At 44.2% G+C, this 20,533-nt stretch overlaps 2 protein-coding genes across 2 annotated transcripts in view; one reads left to right on the forward strand and one right to left on the reverse strand.

Annotated features, from left to right (window-relative positions):
- Nucleotides 1-20,533, forward strand: part of LOC112572638 (protein MON2 homolog) — a 284,300-nt gene that overhangs the window by 108,290 nt on the left and 155,477 nt on the right. The window lies entirely within an intron of this gene.
- On the reverse strand, nt 12,100-19,291 carry LOC112572639 (sex peptide receptor-like). Its single transcript, XM_025252406.1, has one exon. It carries the CDS (start codon nt 16,479-16,481, stop codon nt 15,324-15,326), a length of 1,158 nt encoding a protein of 385 aa, XP_025108191.1. The 5' UTR covers nt 16,482-19,291; the 3' UTR covers nt 12,100-15,323.

Raw genomic sequence — 20,533 nt, forward strand, 5'->3', positions numbered from 1 at the left:
AGATCAAGGAATTAGTTTGTCGAGGAGCGGAAAACTAATGAGACAGCGACTGATGTTGGTCCCTGGGCCTGCAGCATCCACAGTCGCATCTCTGACCGCATCGATCGTTTTCTAGAACAGGAACTGGTCGGCGCAACCGGTAATAATAAGAATAACATCTTTTCATTATTAAAAAAATTATTAGAATTACATAACGAATTCTAACATTTCGGTGCCAGACGCTGTTTGTAACTTTTTTGACCACAGGATTCAGAACTGGTTTTGCAATTGTATTTATTAATAATTTTATTAGCGTATTGATTTGTGAATTGTTGTAGGAGTGTGCAGCCTCAGAAGCCCATAAAATCCAAAATGCGTAAAGATCAATTACCTAGAGTCATAATAATGTCTGCATTGCATCCCTTTGTTTTGGCGCGTGCAGTTATTTTCATCACGAGCGCACTTGACGAGACATTGTGAGAAAAGTGATTTGGTTAGCAGAATGTTAACTTGGAATGTTAACACAAAACTGTCTGTAGGAGGCCGCGAAAGAGAGAGAGAGAAAGGGGACAAGAGAGTGTGTGTGAGGTAAGGTGAGAGAGAGAGCGTGTGTGTGTGAGAGAGAGAGAGAAAGGCCTAGAGAGAGAGTGAGTGCATGTGTTGTGTGTATGAGAGAGAGGAGGAGAGAAAGCGTGTGTGTGTGAAAGAGAGAGATGGAGGATGAAAGAGGGAGTGAGAGAGATAGAGAGAAAGAGGGATTCGAGAGAGTGAAGGAGTGTTAGACACTCCTTCTTGCCTGTCCTCTTGCTAATATTAAACTTTGTCTCCCTTGTCGCCCTTAACATCACATAAACAATCCCGATCATCACTTCTTTCTCTCTTATTGTTCTGCAAGATGCTCGCTTTTTTAATCATACACGTATGACCAAGCTTCTCGCTTTATTAATTATACACGTCTAAATAATCTGCTCGGTTTATTTATTATACACATGTAAAAAAATCGCATCTCCTATAAATTCTGGCTTGCATCACGAAAATAACACTACAAGTCAAGTTCCCTCCTCCTCCCATCACCCCCCTCCCCCCCAACACACACACACCACAAAAAAGAAATATTTTGTCACTTCCTTCTGTAAACTCTTGTATTTGTTACTTTTGTCCTGCCACTCGGCTTTCTCGCCCAGCTGTGCAGTCCCATCCTAATTGCTCATTTGCACGCCCTCAAACCTGTAGCAAGTGTCAGATCACGTCCTCTTCCCTTGACCCCAGCCCTCCCTCCCAACACCGTCTAAAAATAAAAACACGAGCAGAGTCGTCATTACTGCCTGCCTCCTGTGGTAAACGAATAACTAATCAATAATAAATAACGGAATAATAAAGAACATGTATAAGGCGCGTATTCAGACTGTACTCACACTTTGTTGCAATGAAAGTGCGGGGTAGTCGCTATCACCAGGTTATTTCGGTGGTACAACGGTCAGCGCCTGTCACCTACACAGTGAGGGTTGGCTGTCCTGGGTTCAGTTCTCGTCTCGGGCACGCTGTTCTTTCTCTGCAATGTGGCATGTGTTTACAAGGCTGGCTGCCTTGCCGTGATATACCCTTAGTTGCTGGTTCGGCGTAAAACATCAATCCACCCTCTACCCCAGCCTCCCTCGCGAGGTTATTTGAACCACGCCCTAAGCACAGGCGGCAGACAGCGGGGGCCACGGCCATACGAACAGCTGCAGTGGGGGGAGAACGTGCAACTAGGGGGGACTGCAGGCTTTATAACGGTCTTTCATGGCAACACAATTAAGCGGCCTGACTCTCACGGTCATGGTGATTGATCGGACACCTTTGAGGTCACTCTTGACACGAGCGACGCCGTCAAGGGCGGTAATGGTCAGATGGAGTTACGCCCCCTGTCGGGTATTGGGTAGGTGGGTCATTTGGAATCTGGAGAAATCTTTATTCACACCTGTAGCAGATAGATTGCAGGTTTCGATGTTTTGTAGCAAGACTGAGGGAGGGAGAGGAGGGTGGCTCCTGTACGCAGGTCGTTCACACGACTTTGCTTGATGCCGTCACATGAATGAGCGACGGCAGGCAGCAGTCATTCTGACAAAGCTGTTACTCCTACCTTCAACCGCCGCACATCTGCTACTGAGATTCATAACCGCGATACACACCCGAGACACGCAGAAAATTACGGAGAAACCTGTTGCACCGTGGCTGCCCATAATGTTGGTTATAATAGTGGGTGTGTTCAGGGGGAGGGGTAGCGGAGAGAGGAAGAAAACATAATAAAAGAATAAAGGAGGGGGGAGGTAGTAACAAAGCTCGCACATCCCGTTTAGTTAATTTTTTGGGGGGCGAAACAATAAAAATATTTACGACATTCATCAGACATCTTTCAACGGTCAAACTGACTTTATTTTATTTTTTAAATCACGTGTCGAAGGCGAAAGCTTCCTTGTCTGGTATCTGTGTTTAGAACGCATCTTAAAATACCGCAACAGGAAGGTGGGATGTGAGTGTATAGCGATGAATCTATAACGGGCCGTGCGTCTGCACACCCTAGATGGCTTTTTCACAGAGGTTAAAGCCGCCCACAGCCTCAAAGTCAGGAGATGTGGCGCATGTGGAGAAAATAGAGCTGAAAGCCGATGTGACCTTTCCCAACGATGACCTTTTTGCACTGTGACTGGGGCAGGCTGCATGAGGTCTTATGATTACATTTTCCGTACGACCCGCTTACTGTCAGATATTGTCACCTGTATGTAGAGAGGTAAATGCCTTTTGATTGCTGTAGAGCGAGATGTTAGATTGCTTTACTCGAAGATGTAATAATAATAGTATTATAAGGTGTGTACTGAAGATCAATTCATAACTTTGGCCGAGCTTTCACAGAAAAATAATCGAGATGACAGTTGATTGTTAGAGCATTACCAACAGCTGGGTGGCTTGGTAATGGGGAGAGGAAAGGAGGGGGGGCGGGGTAATCGAACCTGCGCGGGTCCAGGTTCGGAAGCCTTGTAACCACTCGACTATCTGCTTTGATTATCTATGTATGTAAAAAGCTCGACTATCTGCTTTGATTATCTATGTATGTGAAAAGCTCGACTATCTGCTGTGATTATCTATGTATGTAAAAAGCTCGACTATCTGCTTTGATTATTTATGTATGTAAAAAGTTCGCGAGCAGGCTGCAAGTCGTCCTCAGGGCATTGACAAATATGCCTTGCCAATGTGTGCGATAAGTGTTGATGCGATGCAAAACGAAAGCATCAGGTGAGAATGAACTCTGAACTTGCTCCAGTGGCCGAAACAGAGGAGGGGGAGCCACGTTTGACATCATATGAGACTTCATTATTTTAATGTCATTACCTGACGAGGTTCTTATCTCTGGTTCACTTCTTGCGTCATCCCAAGCTTGCTCAACTTTTATGTAAAGTGATGCGTCAGCGTTCTCGCACAGTCTCATCACAGCGAATCTTGGCACGAGAGTTGGGCGATGACGTGGACATCAACGGCACAAGTTTTACGGAAGCTGCAGTTGATGGCTTCTGTCTGCTACATTGTATACACTGCGGTGGTGGAGGTGGTGGTGATGGTGGCAGTCGGGGTTGGTAGTGCAGAAGCTACAGGCACGGCAAACATTTCTTTCTCTAACAGTTCCGGCGCTACTGTATGGAAGCAGACTTGCGAATTGTGTTCATCATATCTGAAGGCATGCCGGAGGAGACTTTTGTCTGTCAGCCCCGGCACACCAGCCTGTGATAAGATGCACGCTCAGCAGCAACCTGTCAGATTTTAGTTTTTTATTTTATTATCATTCTTGTGAGGACTTTAAAAATACTTCCCTGAATTAAAGGAAGAAATCTTTAAGACGCTATATTTTTCTTGCTACCTTTTTATTTATTTTTCTGTGGCTGTTCTTACAGCAGTACATTCTTACTTGATACTTCAGTAATGTGAAATGTTTATGAGGCCACTTGCGCAAAACATGACCAAACTTTAAAATTGTTTTGTATATGCAAATTTAGAAGTCTTAAGGGGGAAAATGTTTTATGCTGTTTAAAAGAGTTTCACGGGCGTTTTAGAATGGTTATAAAACAATTAAAAAAATTATCTCTTCTAACTTCAAAACATGTTGAAGCCGTTCTAAACCGGATGAAAGAGTTTTAAAAAGGATTATCACTGTCATCAGAATAAGCTTCAAAGAATAACTCTCGGCGTTGACAAACAAACAAACAAACAAACAAACAAAACAAACAAGAAATCCAGGGATGAAATAAAGCTAGGACTTGTTATAACGGTTTTTTTCAACAACCCGATATCGCCAGAATTATTTACGAGATTACAATGACATCTACTTTAAAACTTTTTTAAATTGTGTTGTGCTTAGCCTCTTAAACCTTTCTATAAAACTGTTTTAATTGAATATGTTTCAGGTGTTGAAAATTCTTAATACATCGCTCTAGCAGACGCTGAAATAAAAAAACCCTTGAATTGTTTAATTCAGAATATTATATGAATGCGCTTCCTCATCAGCTACTTGTATTCTAGTCCTCTTCTCCATTCCTCTCTTATTGTTTTCTTCTTTCTATCGCTGCATCATTTTTTTCTTTCATTTGTTGTCTGCTTAACTCACGTCTTTCTCTTTCTGTCATTCCCTTTCTTTCGCTTATTGTTTTTATTTCCTAGCTTGTTTTTAAATCTTGAGACGACTTATAAAAACATATAAGCACACAGTATGTCCGTGAAACATCACAGTTCCACAGAAGATAGAAGTCTTCTGGTTGGAAAATAGTTTCTTTCTTTGCTTATCAAATCCTTGTGTTCAGTCATAATTTTTTTTTCTGCATGCATGTTCCGTAGCTTCACAAATACAGGAAGACATTTGCGTTCTGAGTTCATCCAACAGTTGAGTGGTCGTTATCTTAACTTTTCTTTTCGTAACATGTACATAAATATGTACAAAAAAACTTTCATGTTTTAATTTTAAATTTCAAAATATTTCTGAGGACTGCTTTTGGAGGTGAGTGAAAGAAAGATTGAGACAGAGACAGGAAGAACATATTCATGTTACCATTAAAATAAAGAGAGTTTCACAAGTTTGAACTAAGTCTCTAAAAACTCTTTAAATTCCACAGAATTATCCATTTAAAACTTGTAAAAGTCTATCGTTTCTAAAAGTTTCCTAACAGTCAGTTATTTCAAACAAGGTTTGTGTCAGTCGTATCAGTCACAAATGATTTTGTGTGGGTTGGTGGGTGGGCTTATACTTCGCTAAAAGTTTCACTTCTAAGGATTACATGTATTTAAGATTTTGATGGCGAAGTTTGTTTTTTTACATTCTTCTAACAATAAAACCGTTGCTGAATTGCAGATTCATTTATTTTGAAATCTTCAGTGACTTGCTTTTGCTTTGGATTTGTTTTTTTATTCGCGTCCATTTTGAATGAATGTATACTATCGAGAATAATTTAAATTTGTCTAAAATTTCAGTTCCCGTAGAAAGGTTAATGTAAAAATGGAATTGGTTTACATGTCTAGTGTAGCAAGGCATTGATTGTATCTTTCGAGTGATGCTCGCTTCTCCATCAGCTTTCTGAAACTTGACTACAGTGGTTATCTCTCGTGATAGGATACAGTACTCACCCTCTTGTCCTTCACTCCATTTTAATTTCTTTATTGATTATATGAGTGAATAAACAGTTGATGAATAATTGAGAAACTTTTATCCGTAAAACAAACATGTATAAAAAAATGTAAGTCTGAGAGAAGAGATACCTATGTGCAAGTTATTGTCTGTATATTGAGTGAAATGTTGGGTTCTTTCTATGGTATGAACATAAGTTGCTTTAAAGCTAATACTTGCTAAGTTTTCTTTCTTTGAGTACATCTCTCCGTATTCTGGTTCTAAGGTTTAAAAGTTCAGGACAAACCCATCATACTTTACCAGCAAGAAGATCTTCAGTAAGACATCGTCAACGATAAAATTGAGTTTTGTCATTAAACCTTTGAGATATTATGGGTATGGGGAGTTTTAAGTGCTGTGTACAACAACAGTAGCCTTTTCGTAAAGAAAGATATGACATTCTGATTTTACTTCATCCTGAAAAAAATAGTTGTAAGAAATCGTTTGTAAACCGAACAAGAGGCTTAACATCTTGAGACACGATGTCAACAGATGTTTCCAGTAGGAAACTCGATCTTCTCGCTCGTTAACGAAAACATAGTCTAGTAACGATCTAAAAATCTCCTGCTGGTATTAGGAAAAAAAACAATATGTAACACACACACACAGAATCAGATACATGCACACGCACACACTGAAGCACACATACACGCTCACATGCAAACGCGCGCGCTGACACACACAAACACACACACACACACGCATACACAAACACGTGCAAACTGTGTGTGTGGGTGTGTTCAAATCCACTATAGTAGGCAGTCAACAGCAGGAGATCGTGGGACCCACGTGCTAACAGTCAGTATAACACGTGAAAGAACGAATCCTTCATGCATGTCGCTCAAACCATAACAAGAATGTATTGACATCTTGTCTCTCTCTTTGCATGATAAAAGTCTTTCTTTTTGTGGATCTTAATGCATATATTCACACACGCATATATGTATATTTGTATATATGTGCATAAAAGTGTATAGTAATGTTTGTATTTATATGAATGTATGTTTGATTGTGTTATTCCTGTATATATGTATTGTACAACCCCAAATTTTTATGATACCTCGCGATGGTAATCATTTTAAAAACTTACTTCCCCTGTTAGAAAAATAAGGATATTTCTATAAAGATTTCAGGTAACTATTAAAAAATTAACAATTATCAAACCTTCTGCAATCCACCCATCATAATATTTTCTTCAGGATAAGTCCTTGTCTTCTTTTTTGTTGCTAAGTAGTTTTCCCCCAGAAGTCATTCACGTCATCTTGTTGTGTTATTACACTTGTTCATATGATGTAAACGAACGTTAAGCAAATAGAGAGATAAGAAAAAAGTCATTTAACAAGTTTTATTGAAACAAGACAACATATATGTCAACATTTATCAATAAGGCATGAGACTGCAATCACACAAACATTATGATCACAAACAGCAAGTGTTAACAGACGCCAAGAGTTTTAGTCAACACACTCGATACAAGGCCTGCGGAATATATTAAATGCGATTTATTTATTTATTTTTCGAAGAGTGGGGAGCAGGGAAGGGATAAATGAAGGGAGAGTAAACCTGCAGCCATCGGTGGTCTTTTTTCTTTCTTTTTTTTATTTTTTTGTGGCATTGCCACACCCACTAAGATGAGGAGTAGTATTCACTCTATCACTGGAGCGAGGGAAGGCCTCGATTTCAATGAATGTAGAGGAAATTAATTCTCTGTTCAAATGTTGTCTTTTCGTCTTAAAGGGTGTGTGCTTCGATTTAGCGTAGACCCGGGGATAATGTCGAAGTACTAGAAAAAATCTCACATTGCATAATCGCTCCATTCCCTAAAGTGCCTGCGAAGGCCAGCATCATTTTTTTTCTTTTTTGTTGAAAATATTACTTCTGCTTCTTTGTTGACAAAGCCGGAGTTTAACACGCCTGCGTTCCTTCTATCCTATCCTGCATGTATCTGGCGATATTGAAAACGAGCGGTATTATTATAATTATTATTTTATACTGCTTTCTCATCACACATTAATAGTTCAAACACTTCTCTGTCCTCTCAGTCACGCCTGGCTGACGATGGCAAAGCCCTTTGTCATCCATTCTCTGAGCCGGTAAGATGCGGACTGGAAGCTAAAAGATGTCAACATTGCCTCTTTTGTCACGTGTAGACCGTCTCCGTCACGTGGACAAAACGTGGCCACAACGTAGAGGAATCATTGACAATTAAATTCTCCGTTGGTGTCGCGGTGAAAAGAAACCGTCAGTGTTACATTATGGATTAAAAATAAAGAATTAGTTTGTCGTTTGGAGCCATCTTTTCACTAGTGTTAAAAGGAAGCGTTTTTATCTTTAAAAAAAAAAATTGAGAGTCAGTAAGAAGGAGAATAGATTGGATTTCCTTGCTCTTTCATTAGCTACAGAGAGGATGTCGGTATTGAAAGTTTTGTTTGCAGAATATCGCTTGACGTATCCATCATCACTTCTTCCGTGCAAGAAGGTGGGAAGGATAGAGCTTGAGAGAGAGAGACCGTGCGTGTGCCAGAAAGGGAGAGATGCACGAGAAAGGAGAAAGAGGGAGAGAGAAGCGACCCATTACAACACTACAGAACATGCAATCAAATAAGCCAATTACAGTCATTAACGGTCAGTTTAAATTACCTCGTTCGGAATTAACTGTCAACTCCACTATCGTGTTTCATGTCGATATGCCAGCGTTATAAAGCGGATTTATTCAGCATTACACATCTGTCAGACATATGCCAGCATCTCACCATATCTAAAACAGAAGTAAATACATATTAAAATAATTTACGAAGGCTGTTAATTGCAAACAAGTAAAGTCTGTAACGCATTTCTTATGTGGAGTAGGTAAAGATGTCAGGAATAAATGCAGGATTCAGGGATGTGAGTACATGGCAAGCTTCAGGGGCCTCAACAAGTGCATGGTGCGATCTTGTCCCCCCGGACAGAACCAGCCTGTCCGGAAGTTTCTTATCGATGTCATCATCGCTTATCATCGTCCGGATATGCCACAGGGCATCCCATAATCCGAGAGAGCTGTAAGGATCTGTGTTGCCGCCTGATTAAAACATTTTAAATGTCGACCTTTATGCGAACATTGCGTGCGTGTACGTTCGCTTGCGCGCATGAACGTTTGCCTACGCATAATAAACGTTTGTACACGCTACTACTTTGCATCGCTTCGGCCTAAAGTGCATGCTTGTAGGCAGTTGTAGTGTCGGGTAGACATCATTGCCAGCACTTATTCGCCTCTTGTCGGTGCGCGTCTCATCTTTCCAATAACGACGACGAGGAAGAGGATAAATCACGTTGGCTTGACTATCGGCCACTAATTGTTGGACATTGTGACAGAATGGGCTGTTAGTATGCAGGCGAGATTCCCCTCCCCTCATCCTCCCCATCCCCACACACTTTCCCTCCTCACTCTGTGTGCCGCTGGCCACCGATAATTTGTGTCGGTACAATGTGTGGTGTAATGGCTGCTAATGGAAGAAAGATTGGTCGTTTTGAAAAGCGACCTATTTCTTTGCTGTTCAGCCAACGATCTTCTTGATAGGTCGCGGACTTGAAAATGCTTGGTGATAATTACTGTATTGTGAGTCATCAACATCCCCAACCTGATTGGCTAGCCGCGAGTGAAGGGGAAGCAGGGGAGGGGGAATATTTGCGCTGTGCCGCTGCTGTCTTGAACCAATTCCTGAAGAGGATTTTAGTTTGTAGAGTGTTTGAACACCGAGACCATGGAGCTTGCTGTAGCCAAAACAAAGCGTGAGGTCATCTAAGTGGAGAATGCTGACGAGCATCTAACCTGTCTCTGATGAAACTTTCATTCTGGCTAACCTCGCGTTGACCAGGAATTTGGGACAACTGGACTACTTGAGATGGCTGTGTGATTTTATTACTTCTTAAAAAAGTGGGGTATCGAGGAGAGTCAGTTGTAAGTCTGGGGGGAATAATTCCCCCATCCCCTGTCCACCAACCGATTTGTGTCCCGCAGGCCATCGTAACAAATGTGAAAAGCACAAGCGGACTACAGAAGCCGAGGCTTAACGATGTTACAGTTGACGTAAGGACAGGTGAACAGCTGCCGGTGGGACAGGTAGGACAGGTAACCGCAGTACCTGACACACTGCACAGCATCGACCCTAGTGCGAGGTTGCTGCTCACCCCTGGCTCACTGTCTTACATCCACGCACACACACACACACTGACCCTAGTTTAAATACACATTTCATCGATGATCGGATTTGATTATCGGATTTCCTGAAACAAAATTTCTCGGATGTCTTGCCATCGTTTGATAAGACATCACTTCCTAATCGCTTGTCTGCGGGACGTCGTTGTGTCGCCGCCGTCGGGAAGACTGTTACTCGACAGCTCGCCACTCCCCTTCCTTTTGTGAGGATGGATGTGCTGGCTATCATCTCTGCCTCTTCACCCGCTTCCGTTCTCAGCAAAGATGTCAGCGCCGCCTTTCCTTCATCATCATTATCTCCTCGCAATCCTGCTTTATCGCTCTGACATTACAGACTGGGAGGGAGAGAAACAAGAGTTAAACAATGTCGATAAAATTTGGAAGACACCTGTATTCGAACCCTTTAAACCCTTCATCTATTTATGTCTTGGCAGGATTGGGGTGGGTTGGGTGGGGTGGCATGTCTTGGCACGCCACAGAACGCAAACATTTATTCTTCGCTGCTATGAGGAATCTTATTTTCATATCGTGATTTCCGACTCTCCAAGCTTTTCTTGGTATCTGCGGGCCACCCGGGTTGCCGTCTCGGGTACCGTGACGTAAGAAGGGGATTCAGAGAAGAGGGAAAAAGTCTGCGAACACAATCCCAGCGATGAATACAGTTTCATTGTTTTTATCAAAAAATTATTTGTGAGGGTTGTCCACCCCCATAAACACACGTGGACTTGTGTTAGTATGCGTTTAAGAATGTTACATATTAATGTGTGTATTATTTTTGTCCACATCCTTAGATATGGAAATACAAATGTAAACACATGTTGCTTAGAGGAGTCAATTCTAAATAAATAAAAAAAGGAATCGCGCTTTAATGGGGATACGTTTGAGATATGGGAATGAAAGGTATGTGTAAATGCGAGGTTGGTGTTTGCGGTAATTGAACTAATTAATGAGGTAATAAGGCGTCCAGTTGTATAAATAAGCAGGTTTTCTGCACAGAGGTTGCCGATATGTGAAAATAAGGTGTGGAGAACCAAAAGGTAGACACTACAAAGTAAACGGACACATGGGCACTAGCACAGTTGTAACACCCTTCATTACTCAGCTGTAACAGAACTCTTTTCACTCCACAGCTACATACAACTACCACCCACCCGTACCTCCTCTCTCCCCACCCCACCAAGCCTCACCTGCGGCTTTAAACGCCACATCGTTCATACCTGAGGAAATACCTGCAATGCTCTGTCCATGACGTCACGGATGGAGGTCTGCTGCTGCTGCTGCAGCCACGACGGCGGTATCAGCATTACATCCTTCTTAATTGTTCAACACGCGTGAACCCAGTGCACCCTGGTAATCTCTCGGGAAGGGGAGGGGGAGGAACCTGTTTCAAGCTCAGGTATAAGTGCCAGCTTCCACTCGCTGTATTCTTTATCGCCAAGATAAGAGTTAAGAGGACGAGAACCAACCCTGCACTCAGTCCTTCACTTCCGTCCCTTGGTTTAACTGGGGTTGTGGCCGCTAGAGTCGTTTCCTCCCACTCCTCTGAAGAAGAAGAAAAAAATTATCAGAGAAATCGTATCTTTACGTCCAGGGGCCAAGAGCTACCGTCCGCCAAGCACGCGCCATTGCTGTTGATGATGAAAGAACCGAATCCTTCCCTTTGCTCTCCGCGCTTCCGACGTTTAGCATATTCCTTCTAACGGCCGATGCTCAGAATGCTCTTTCCCCTCGTCTAAAAATAAGAATTAAAAATTGCTGATTTTCTTTGAATCGACGCGTGATGGAATCTGGAGGGGTTTTTTTTTCATTTTTCATTGACTTGTTTTGCTTGGTTGATTCGCTTATGTCTTGTGTGTGTGAGGGAGAGAGAGATGGAGAGAGAGAAGAAAAGTATAAAAAATGAAATTTCTCTTGAAGTGTGAATTTACTTCAAGCCCTTGTGACATTCGTTCTTGTCGTCGCTAAAGGGTTAACAGACTGGGTTAATGACATGTTTTAACTTTAGAGGTGGGTAGCTTGCTAGGAACATATTTATCTACCCCTGATTCCAGGTGGTCTACAGTCACAGGTGGAAGTCATGTATGCAACACCTACTATGATGTATTTATAGAATATATGCGACGTTCCAAGTATAAATCTTTGGATTATTCGATTTTAAAATTGAATGATCGATAAAATTGGTTTGTCTAAAGTACACCACATGCGCAACAATGCAACATTTAACAAATCCAAGCGGTTCGCAGATCACAGGCTTTATGAATCAGGCAATATTGAAAAAAAAAATGACTTCCACACACACTCTCACTCTACGCTGATATTATAAAACAAATGATAATATTCACTCTTTTCCCACACGTACTATCATTAAATAATTCCAGAAAACAAGATGGAATCTGTCTAGTGGATTTTTCCCTTCTGGCATAACAGTTTCTTCCCTCAACTGATCATCGTGATAATCTCAGTGTGAAAGTCGGGTATTGGAGAAGAGGATGGTGTGTAAACGTATCACGAGCGGGCAATGGCTTACATCTTTACTGCGCATGCATTCTTATCCAATTTCAAGCTTGGCTGACAATGATCAGATCCGTGTGAAGCCATAAGTAACAGCGGTTTCTCACGGCGAACATACAACACAGACAAAGTGGGGCGTTCATCATGCACAGGCTCGAGACCCGGGGCATGAATATTGTCCAGAATCACATTAAAATGGCCGTGGCATGGCAGCTACACTTAGTCCTGCCTCGTAAACAAATGGATGGTATATAGGTTGGAGCAAAGCCATTTGCTGAAACATTTGAAGAAAAAGGTGTTAAACGCAGACAGGAAGTGTGAAGGCTGTGTACTAAAATGAGTTTATGTCCTCTTGGCCACACAACCTTGAGATTGGGGAAGAGCCTGTTCCCCATAAAACCAGGGATAGCTATCCTCCGTGTGTGTGTCCGTGCACTGGTAGCAACAGAAATGGTCAGGACGGCTGGAGAAGGATGGGTTCCTCAGGCAGCAGGTTAATAAGTTCGGGTCTAGAAATTACACGGCAACGGTTTTAACTTAGTTTCCTGCTGTAACTGAGTTTTCTTTTATTTGCACTTAATTTTATTTGCTCGCTCAGCTCGGGTTCATTTGTTTACACTCTGCTTCCGTCATTCCTTCTCTCTCACATTCATTGACACACACACTTTTTATCTCTTTCTCTCTGTCTCTCAACAGGTACTATTCATACATATCTATGTTCGCGGAATTTTAAAGGAAGTGTTGGGTTTGTTGTTATCTCGACATCAGGTCAAAGAAACTGTTTGTTGTGTCGTGATATCGACAATAAACATACGAAGTGATTTCTTATTTTTTCCTCTTGTACCCACCCATCCACCCACAACTCCTTTCCTTTCTCATCGAAGTTTTTTTAGTCAACCTCAGCGATGCTCTCATGGGTTAGTTTTATCGTCTGCGCCTACCTACCTATACTAGTCCCGTCTGTCGGTCATTCAACATTTGATGATAAAGGAGAAGACGATGAAAGGCAGAGGTTTGTTTGACATGCTTGCCAACTAACCTTCTTTACTCTGACATCTGACTGTCATCGACAGACGATGAAGGTTGGAAGAAATGCGGACTTGCAGTACGGGCACACGAGATCCTACGAAGCAGACAACAAAGAAACCAAGGCTCCGACAGCTTGGGTCCTACTGGAAACGGGTAACTGAAACCGTGTGATGGCTACCCACTTTCTTCTGTCTCTGTGAGCAGATGTCTCACATTTATACTCTCCTACAGGTCGTTATGAGGCTGGTGACAGCTGTACCTAGCCAGGTGGGATTAAAGTAACAGATGGATTAGCGACCCTTTGCTTACTTAATGCCAGCTTCTTTGTCTTACCTGTTTGGCAGAGATGATAACAACATCCACACATTGTTTGGTCTTTTCAAAGTTGTGGGTTAAAAACAAGGTAGCAGATGGAAACCAACCGATAACAATTTATACAGATTAAAAAAAAAAGACATGGAAAGGTGGCATGGAGAAAGCGTAAATCATTGGAAAACAAGGCTTAAGGAATACCAGTATATTTCCTGTTGGATCACCAAGGTGTGGCACGGGTGCAGTTCTCTTCACATTGATTTTCGATCTCAGAATACGCTGCACACGAGTTACCTCATCTTCTCTCCATTCGCACACCAGATGGAGCCACAACAAGACCGTGGCTGGTGGGAAACCACCCGAGTAGACAGACCCATGGCCTGCGGTGGGTTTGCCAGCTCCAGCACTGCACACACATTCATAACATCGGCGTGATTGTCCGACTAACATCAGTCACTGCAACAACTTACTGCTTTCGTCATCGAGCTTGGATGCTGGCCTCGTCGCTGGCGCAGGTATCCGTTGTGCAGACAGACGGCGGCAGGACAGTGTCCTTTGTTGGCACACACAATCCTTTCAGGAGAGACAGTTGCTGGTCAGTGTCCTTCGTGCACAAATATCCTTTGTGGAGAAAGTTGCAGGGCAGTGTCTTCGGACCACCGCGAATGGTAAGAACGAAACAGGCGTTCAACAACACAAAGACATCGATGGCCATTACGAGTGTCAGTAAGACAAAGAAACAAAGAAACTGCAGGTTCGGTTACAAACGGTCATACACTGAAGCCATTTATTCTCTCTGTGTGAACACTGAATATGGCCGCAGTGGTATCATCTTCCGTTCGAAAAATTCTCGTTTCTAAACATCCTCGTCTCCTCGACCCGTTTTCCCTTCCACAAAAAAAAAAAAAAAAATCGAACGCTTACGTCAGCACAAATGAGCAATACTGGAAAATCACAAGAGCAATAAAATGTCTTTGGATTGTTGGGTTTTATGACATCCTTCACAGGAATCACCCTGAAAAACATCTTTAAACTCGACCACACCCCCATCCCACCCTCACCATCGAATGGTTAATGTCCCAGGCTAGCGGATCTCACAAACAAATATTTTACATAGTCCGTTAGCCTCTCACCCGAAATGTTAGGCTTAGAAGCGACATAGCGGAAGTAATACAAGAAATCCATATGCAAAAGAAATTCTTGAACCGATTGTAGACTTTTGTCTTCAACATGGCTAACTTGAATGTTAAAGCCACTGAGTGTAACTATCCTACCAACAGTGATCCGTTTTCGGCCTTCGAGCTGGCCATGTTGGTTTGTTGTAGTGACATGCTGGTGGTAGTTGTCATTAGGACTTGGCATGTCTCGTGCGCCACATGGCGCGGTCAGACAGATGCGAGCCTGTGTTAATCCTTTGAGCAACTGCCTCCTCCTCCCGACAGGGCTCAGGGACGACCGTGAGTCACGATAAAGCTTCGTTAAACAACATGGCCTGGCGCATGGAAAGCAAGCTTTGACATCAACTAGTCTGCTGTAGTGTGAGAACAGCCATTTAGAAGTGGAAGATGCCGGCAAAGTGTGTGTGGTAAAGGGGAACAAGATGGATCATCAAACGTTTGTTGTCTCTGTCCTAACAATGCTGTACTCTGCACCGTTCGATTTGTTGATCTTGCGGGAGGTCGTCACGTTGCAGATGAACAGGTTCTTGAAGGTGTTCCGAAACTGCTGGCTCATGATGCAGTAGAGGATGAAGTTGAAGGCGCTGTTGACTAGCACAAGAATGTCCATGAGGTCACCAAGGTGTAGGTAGACGTCCTCCCAGAATTGATCGTCCACGGCGCTGATCCAGGCGAGGACACCTTGAGGGATCTCCGTGACAATGAAGCAGATGACCACGCCGACGAGCATCATCGTGGTGCGGTTGTGCTCACTGGACTGGTGGTCGTGATCCACGATGCGAGAGACCTTGTTCAGGAGGCGTGCACGCCGCTTCTTAGCCTGCTGCATGGCGATGATAAGGAGGGTGCTGAGGAAGGCCATCATGATGCAGGGGAGGATCTTGATGACAACCCCGAAGAGCCATCGCACGAACTGCGCGTACATGGGGTTGTCCCTCGCCAAGTCGCTCGGCCCGATACAATATTGCGTCTGGTTGGTCGAGTTGTCCACGGACTCCATGACCGTGTAAGCGAAGTAGTTGGGGATGCAGCTGATGATGGTGGCCACCACCACGACCAGCACGGTCAGACGGGCGCGCCCCATCGAGCACCAGACGGACGCGCGGGTGTGCTGGCACACGAAGATGTAGCGAAAGACCGCCAACGCCACGGTCAGCCACATGGCCATGTTGTGGCAGGTGACGATGAAGAGGTTATGGAATATGATGAAGTACTGCCAGCCTGCCGGGTGGTTCTGGCTGCAATCCGGGGTGGAGACGATGTACATGTAGATGGCGAAGATCGGGTATGTACTCATCGTCAGCGTGTCGGCGATGGCCAGAGCCGTCAGGATAAAGTTGGTGGGCGAGCTCATGTGCCGCCGTGTGAGCACGATGATGTTGAGGAGGTTGGACACGATGCCGAAGATGCACACCATCACCGACAGGTACCCGTGCACCCGCTGGTACGACTGTCCGAACTGCCGGATCGCAGATTCCTGCACGGGCGGCGCCTCCGACGAGGTGTTTAGCGACACGTTGATGTAGAAGGAACTGGTGGTGTTCTTCTCGATGTAGAAGGTGATGTGGAAATCTGTGTCGTTCGCCATCGTCCTATTATCGTTGATTAAGTCAAGCTATTAGCAAGAAAACTCTTGGTTTATGTATATACACATAATCGCTAAAAATGTCAAAGTGTGAAAACGTGAAACCAGCCACGCATTATCCTCACCACTCGTCGAGAGTTGAACAGGAGAGGTTAACTCCGGCTCAGCTTCAGCAAGGTAAGATCAGTCCCAGCGACCACCGACGCTGCTAGGATGGGGCGAAACCGGAGGACTTCAGCAGGTGAGGCAAGTGCTTCGTCGCTCACGAGACCAGCAACAACAGCAGAAGCATCAACATAGGCGACGGGAGCGAAGACGAAGCTGGCAAAGTCGACCAACATTGTCGAACTCAGAAAAGGCAACCGTCCTGCAAGAGTGCTCGCTCCTGATAAACTCCCTCACGCGCATGTGCCGGGTGACAAAAAGAGTTGGGGAATATAAATACGCCTCGGAGAGGAAGCAGAGAGAGATATATATATATGCAAGTCTGTCTTTGTTCACCAAATGGAGCGCCGGAGCTGGCGGGTGTGTTTGCCGCGGTGAGATGAAACAATCAAATCGTCCTCCTGTGCAGAGGCAAAATTGTCACAGCGCTTGCAACCATGTTGTGTGTTCGATACGCGGTGCGCGCACGCTGGCTCAGCCGCCCGTGCGCCCCGCTTTCCTCAGCCTCCTCCTCCTCCTCATGCCCGCTTATCAGCTCTAGCTCCTACCTCCCTGCTCTCCTTTAAAAAAAAAAAGAATACTAACAAATGGTAGCAGCAGTTTTTCTCACCATGACGTCACTGAAGGGAGGTGTGGTGGCGGTGGTGGTGGTGGTGGTGGTGGTGCCTGGCGAAGACGTCTTGTCTGTTGCATCGACTTTGGAGTTGAAAACGTCAGCAACAGTTTATTAACCTTCCCACTTTGCGTCAATCCGGTGGTGGTGGTGGTGGTGGTATCTTATTTTGTTTTCCTTGACGTTTGATTTTGAAAAGTGCTTTAGATCGAAAAATCGTTGCTGGGCTGTCTGTTCTTGCCGTTAGGCTCGTGTTTGTTCCCTTTTTACACTGACGAGTTTGTTTTTAGTTTTTGATGAGAACGCTTTCTTTCGAATTAAAATAAACTGATTTAAAAAGAAAAAAAGTTTCCTCTTGGAAAGTGTTAAAGCAATGGTTACAGAAAAAATGTATGGAGACTGGAGGATAATCACAAACCTGAGTTTAGTGACCACTACATCGCCGTCCTGGTGGGATGGAAGCAGGACAGAATTTCCATGACCACCTCCGTAAGTCTCTCGTGTGTCCAGTAACTCACCTGCACTCACTTACACCTGACGCCACGTGCGTCAAAGAAAGAATCAACAGCTGGTCAGTCAGGTTTTTTTTTCTTTTTTAACCTCCAGAGGTGTGGGGTAAGCGAAGACTCTGGTCACAAACGGGATGTAAAGCAGAAAGGAGGAACACGAAGCCAAGCTTCTAAGCTGATGAACTGATGAGATGTCGACGTGGACGACGAGGATTATTTCGAGGTCTAGTCGGGAGGCCTCATTAACGCGTCTGCTTCGTCGCGAGTCGGGTGTAACCGTATGGCTTCCCAAATATCCAGAGAGTTTCTGATCAGGAGAGAGGAGGAAACAACACGCTGATGAAATATTCCACTTACAAATGATAAGGAGTTTTTTCCCTTGGGACTAGAGGACGCGGTGCTAAGTTCTCAGCCATACCTTCAATGAAAAATCCACTTCTTCCTTCCACAAAGAAAACAAAAAAAAAAACGTTTTCATCACATTTAACCTCCTGAACTTTCCCTTCGATGTTGGAAGAGTTGTCGGCGTTGGAACTTTTGTCAATTCGTCAGTAGACAGGAGATGTAGGGGAGGTAATTCTCCGCGACTTTTAAGGAATCTTTTCGTCCTTTGCACACATCACCAGTTGATGGCAATCAAAGAAATCCTGAAAATCCCTCCGTAGTTGGTCCTCTCTTCTCTGATTCCCCCTACTGATGACCACGACAACAGAGGGTTGCCGCGGTGGCACTGTGGGAAGTGCGAACTGAAGTTTCCTGAAGCACAGCTGCTCAGCGAAGAAGCACAGAAGGAAAACAAACTCACATCATCTAGTAATTTTTTTTTAAAGAAAGTTTTTCGCCACTTTCTGGAAACAGTTGAGTAGATTCCGTCAAGCAAGAGACGACGAGGCTAAGCACAAACTATCTACGCGGCACTGTAGACGACACAACCATAGTTACCAAGGAGGAGGACAAAGAGAAGGACTAAATGAAGGAACAAGAATCGAGGGAAGTTTTGTTTTGAGGACAGGCTGTGACATAGAACAGCCACATTGTATAGTCACGGCCGCAGCGTGTATCTTTTGTTATCTTCTCTGCTCCCTGGTCTCCTCGTCTCCCTCTCTAAGGGAGGATATCCAGAGCGAGAGAGCGGGAGGGGTAGGCGCGGTGGCTCAGTGGATGCGGCGGACGTAGTAGTCAACGGATGAGGCGACGACGACGACGCCGCCTCTAACAGATTGTGCGTACAGCGACCTGGTCCAGTTCTGGTGAAGACGCAGCATCCAGCGCCGCCGCCACCTCGCCGCAGCCGCCGCTACACAACGTGGCGCGCGCTCCGCGCCCAGCGCGCTCGGCGTGAATGCTGCTGCACTGCCGTGCCCATCACTTGGTCGCACGCTGCTGCTGCTGCTGCGGGCGCCGTTACGCTCGGGGTCCCATCTCTCGCTCTCTTTATCGTCCTCGTGCGATTGGACTTGCAGAGCGCGCGGCCCCTTAACACCGCGCCGGCCGCTTACACCCTCGCTCCGACCACCTTGTGTCGCCCTGGCACGTGCAGTGTGGGCCAGTCAGTCGTTTGTGGGATGCTGAGGTCGTCACTGATGTGGTGGAAGGGGGAGTCGGGAGGCTGCACCATTGACAGTCCTTCTCAGAACTTCCATCATATTTTTTTCTTTTTCCTCCTTTCCTTGCTGGTTTCTCTGCACGCTACCTGAAGACAAAACTGTGATGTTAGGGACTTGGAAAATCTCTCCGTAAAACTGAAAGTTAGACTAATTTATTGCAGTAAGTTTAGCTGATGTGTATTATATACAAGCAGCTGCAGATGATCGCCTGACACCAACCCTCATGATTTACGGTGTGATATTCCATGTTTTTAATGAGCAATTTCTTGTTTAGCTCCGGGTTATAACGTGGATGATTCCTGACATACTACACCCGCGTTTCCCTCACTCTAACTTTGCAAACTTTGAAATGCACTTGGCTGTCGGAAGACTTACACAAAACATTTTGTTTATATTGTTGACAAGCGTGAAGCCCTACTCCAGGGCAAGACCTGATTCCGAGGTCCAAATTCAAGGAAAGAAAAGTTGAAGTTAAATGTGATTAAAAAGCTTTCGTAGGCGGAGCACACCCTGTGTGTTGCTCAATAATGTCAATATATGAAAATATGTCAGCTGCTGGAGCTGCAGTGCACAGCTGTGTCTGTCCAGTTTGTTACTACTCTTACTTCAATGTAAGTCTGAATATGAGTGATGGCGAAATAAATGCCGTCTCTGGGGCAGATGGGGAAGAGTTCTTTGGGGATAAAGTGCAAATTTGCTACATGAAGGAATTTTTTTTTTTTGGCTTTGTCATGTCATGTCTTTTTTCGACCTGGCACTACTAACGGTAATGTCATTCGGAGTGACTATCTCTCACTCCCCGAAATAAAATCAATTAAAATGTTGAGTGTGAATTTCCAATAAGCTTTATGAATGTTCAAGTTCCTCCAGTATTAATTCTTTAAAAAAGCAGCAGTATGTCTTAAGTATTCACCTCTTCCTGCTAAGAACGATAACAATGGACAGTGTGACGCGCGGAGTGACGTCCCCGCACTGGGGGACGACATGCAATATGGAGGCGTAATTACTTAACTAATCTTCCAGCTTAGCTCTTCTGTATGGCTGTCGTCATGTCAGATATTGTTACAGTTGATATAAGTAGTAACACAAACCACAGTCCACATTATTATCAACAAATAATCCGTTTTCTGGGTGATTTTTACTCAGTCCTGATTGCAGGCT

This window comes from Pomacea canaliculata, linkage group LG9 (genome assembly GCF_003073045.1).
Source record: "Pomacea canaliculata isolate SZHN2017 linkage group LG9, ASM307304v1, whole genome shotgun sequence".
NCBI classification, from domain to species: Eukaryota; Metazoa; Mollusca; class Gastropoda; order Architaenioglossa; family Ampullariidae; genus Pomacea; species Pomacea canaliculata.

Excerpts from the sequence above, each read along its gene's own strand:
- LOC112572639 (XM_025252406.1), bottom strand. The coding sequence starts at position 16,481 with ATGGCGAACGACACAGATTTCCACATCACCTTCTACATCGAGAAGAAC.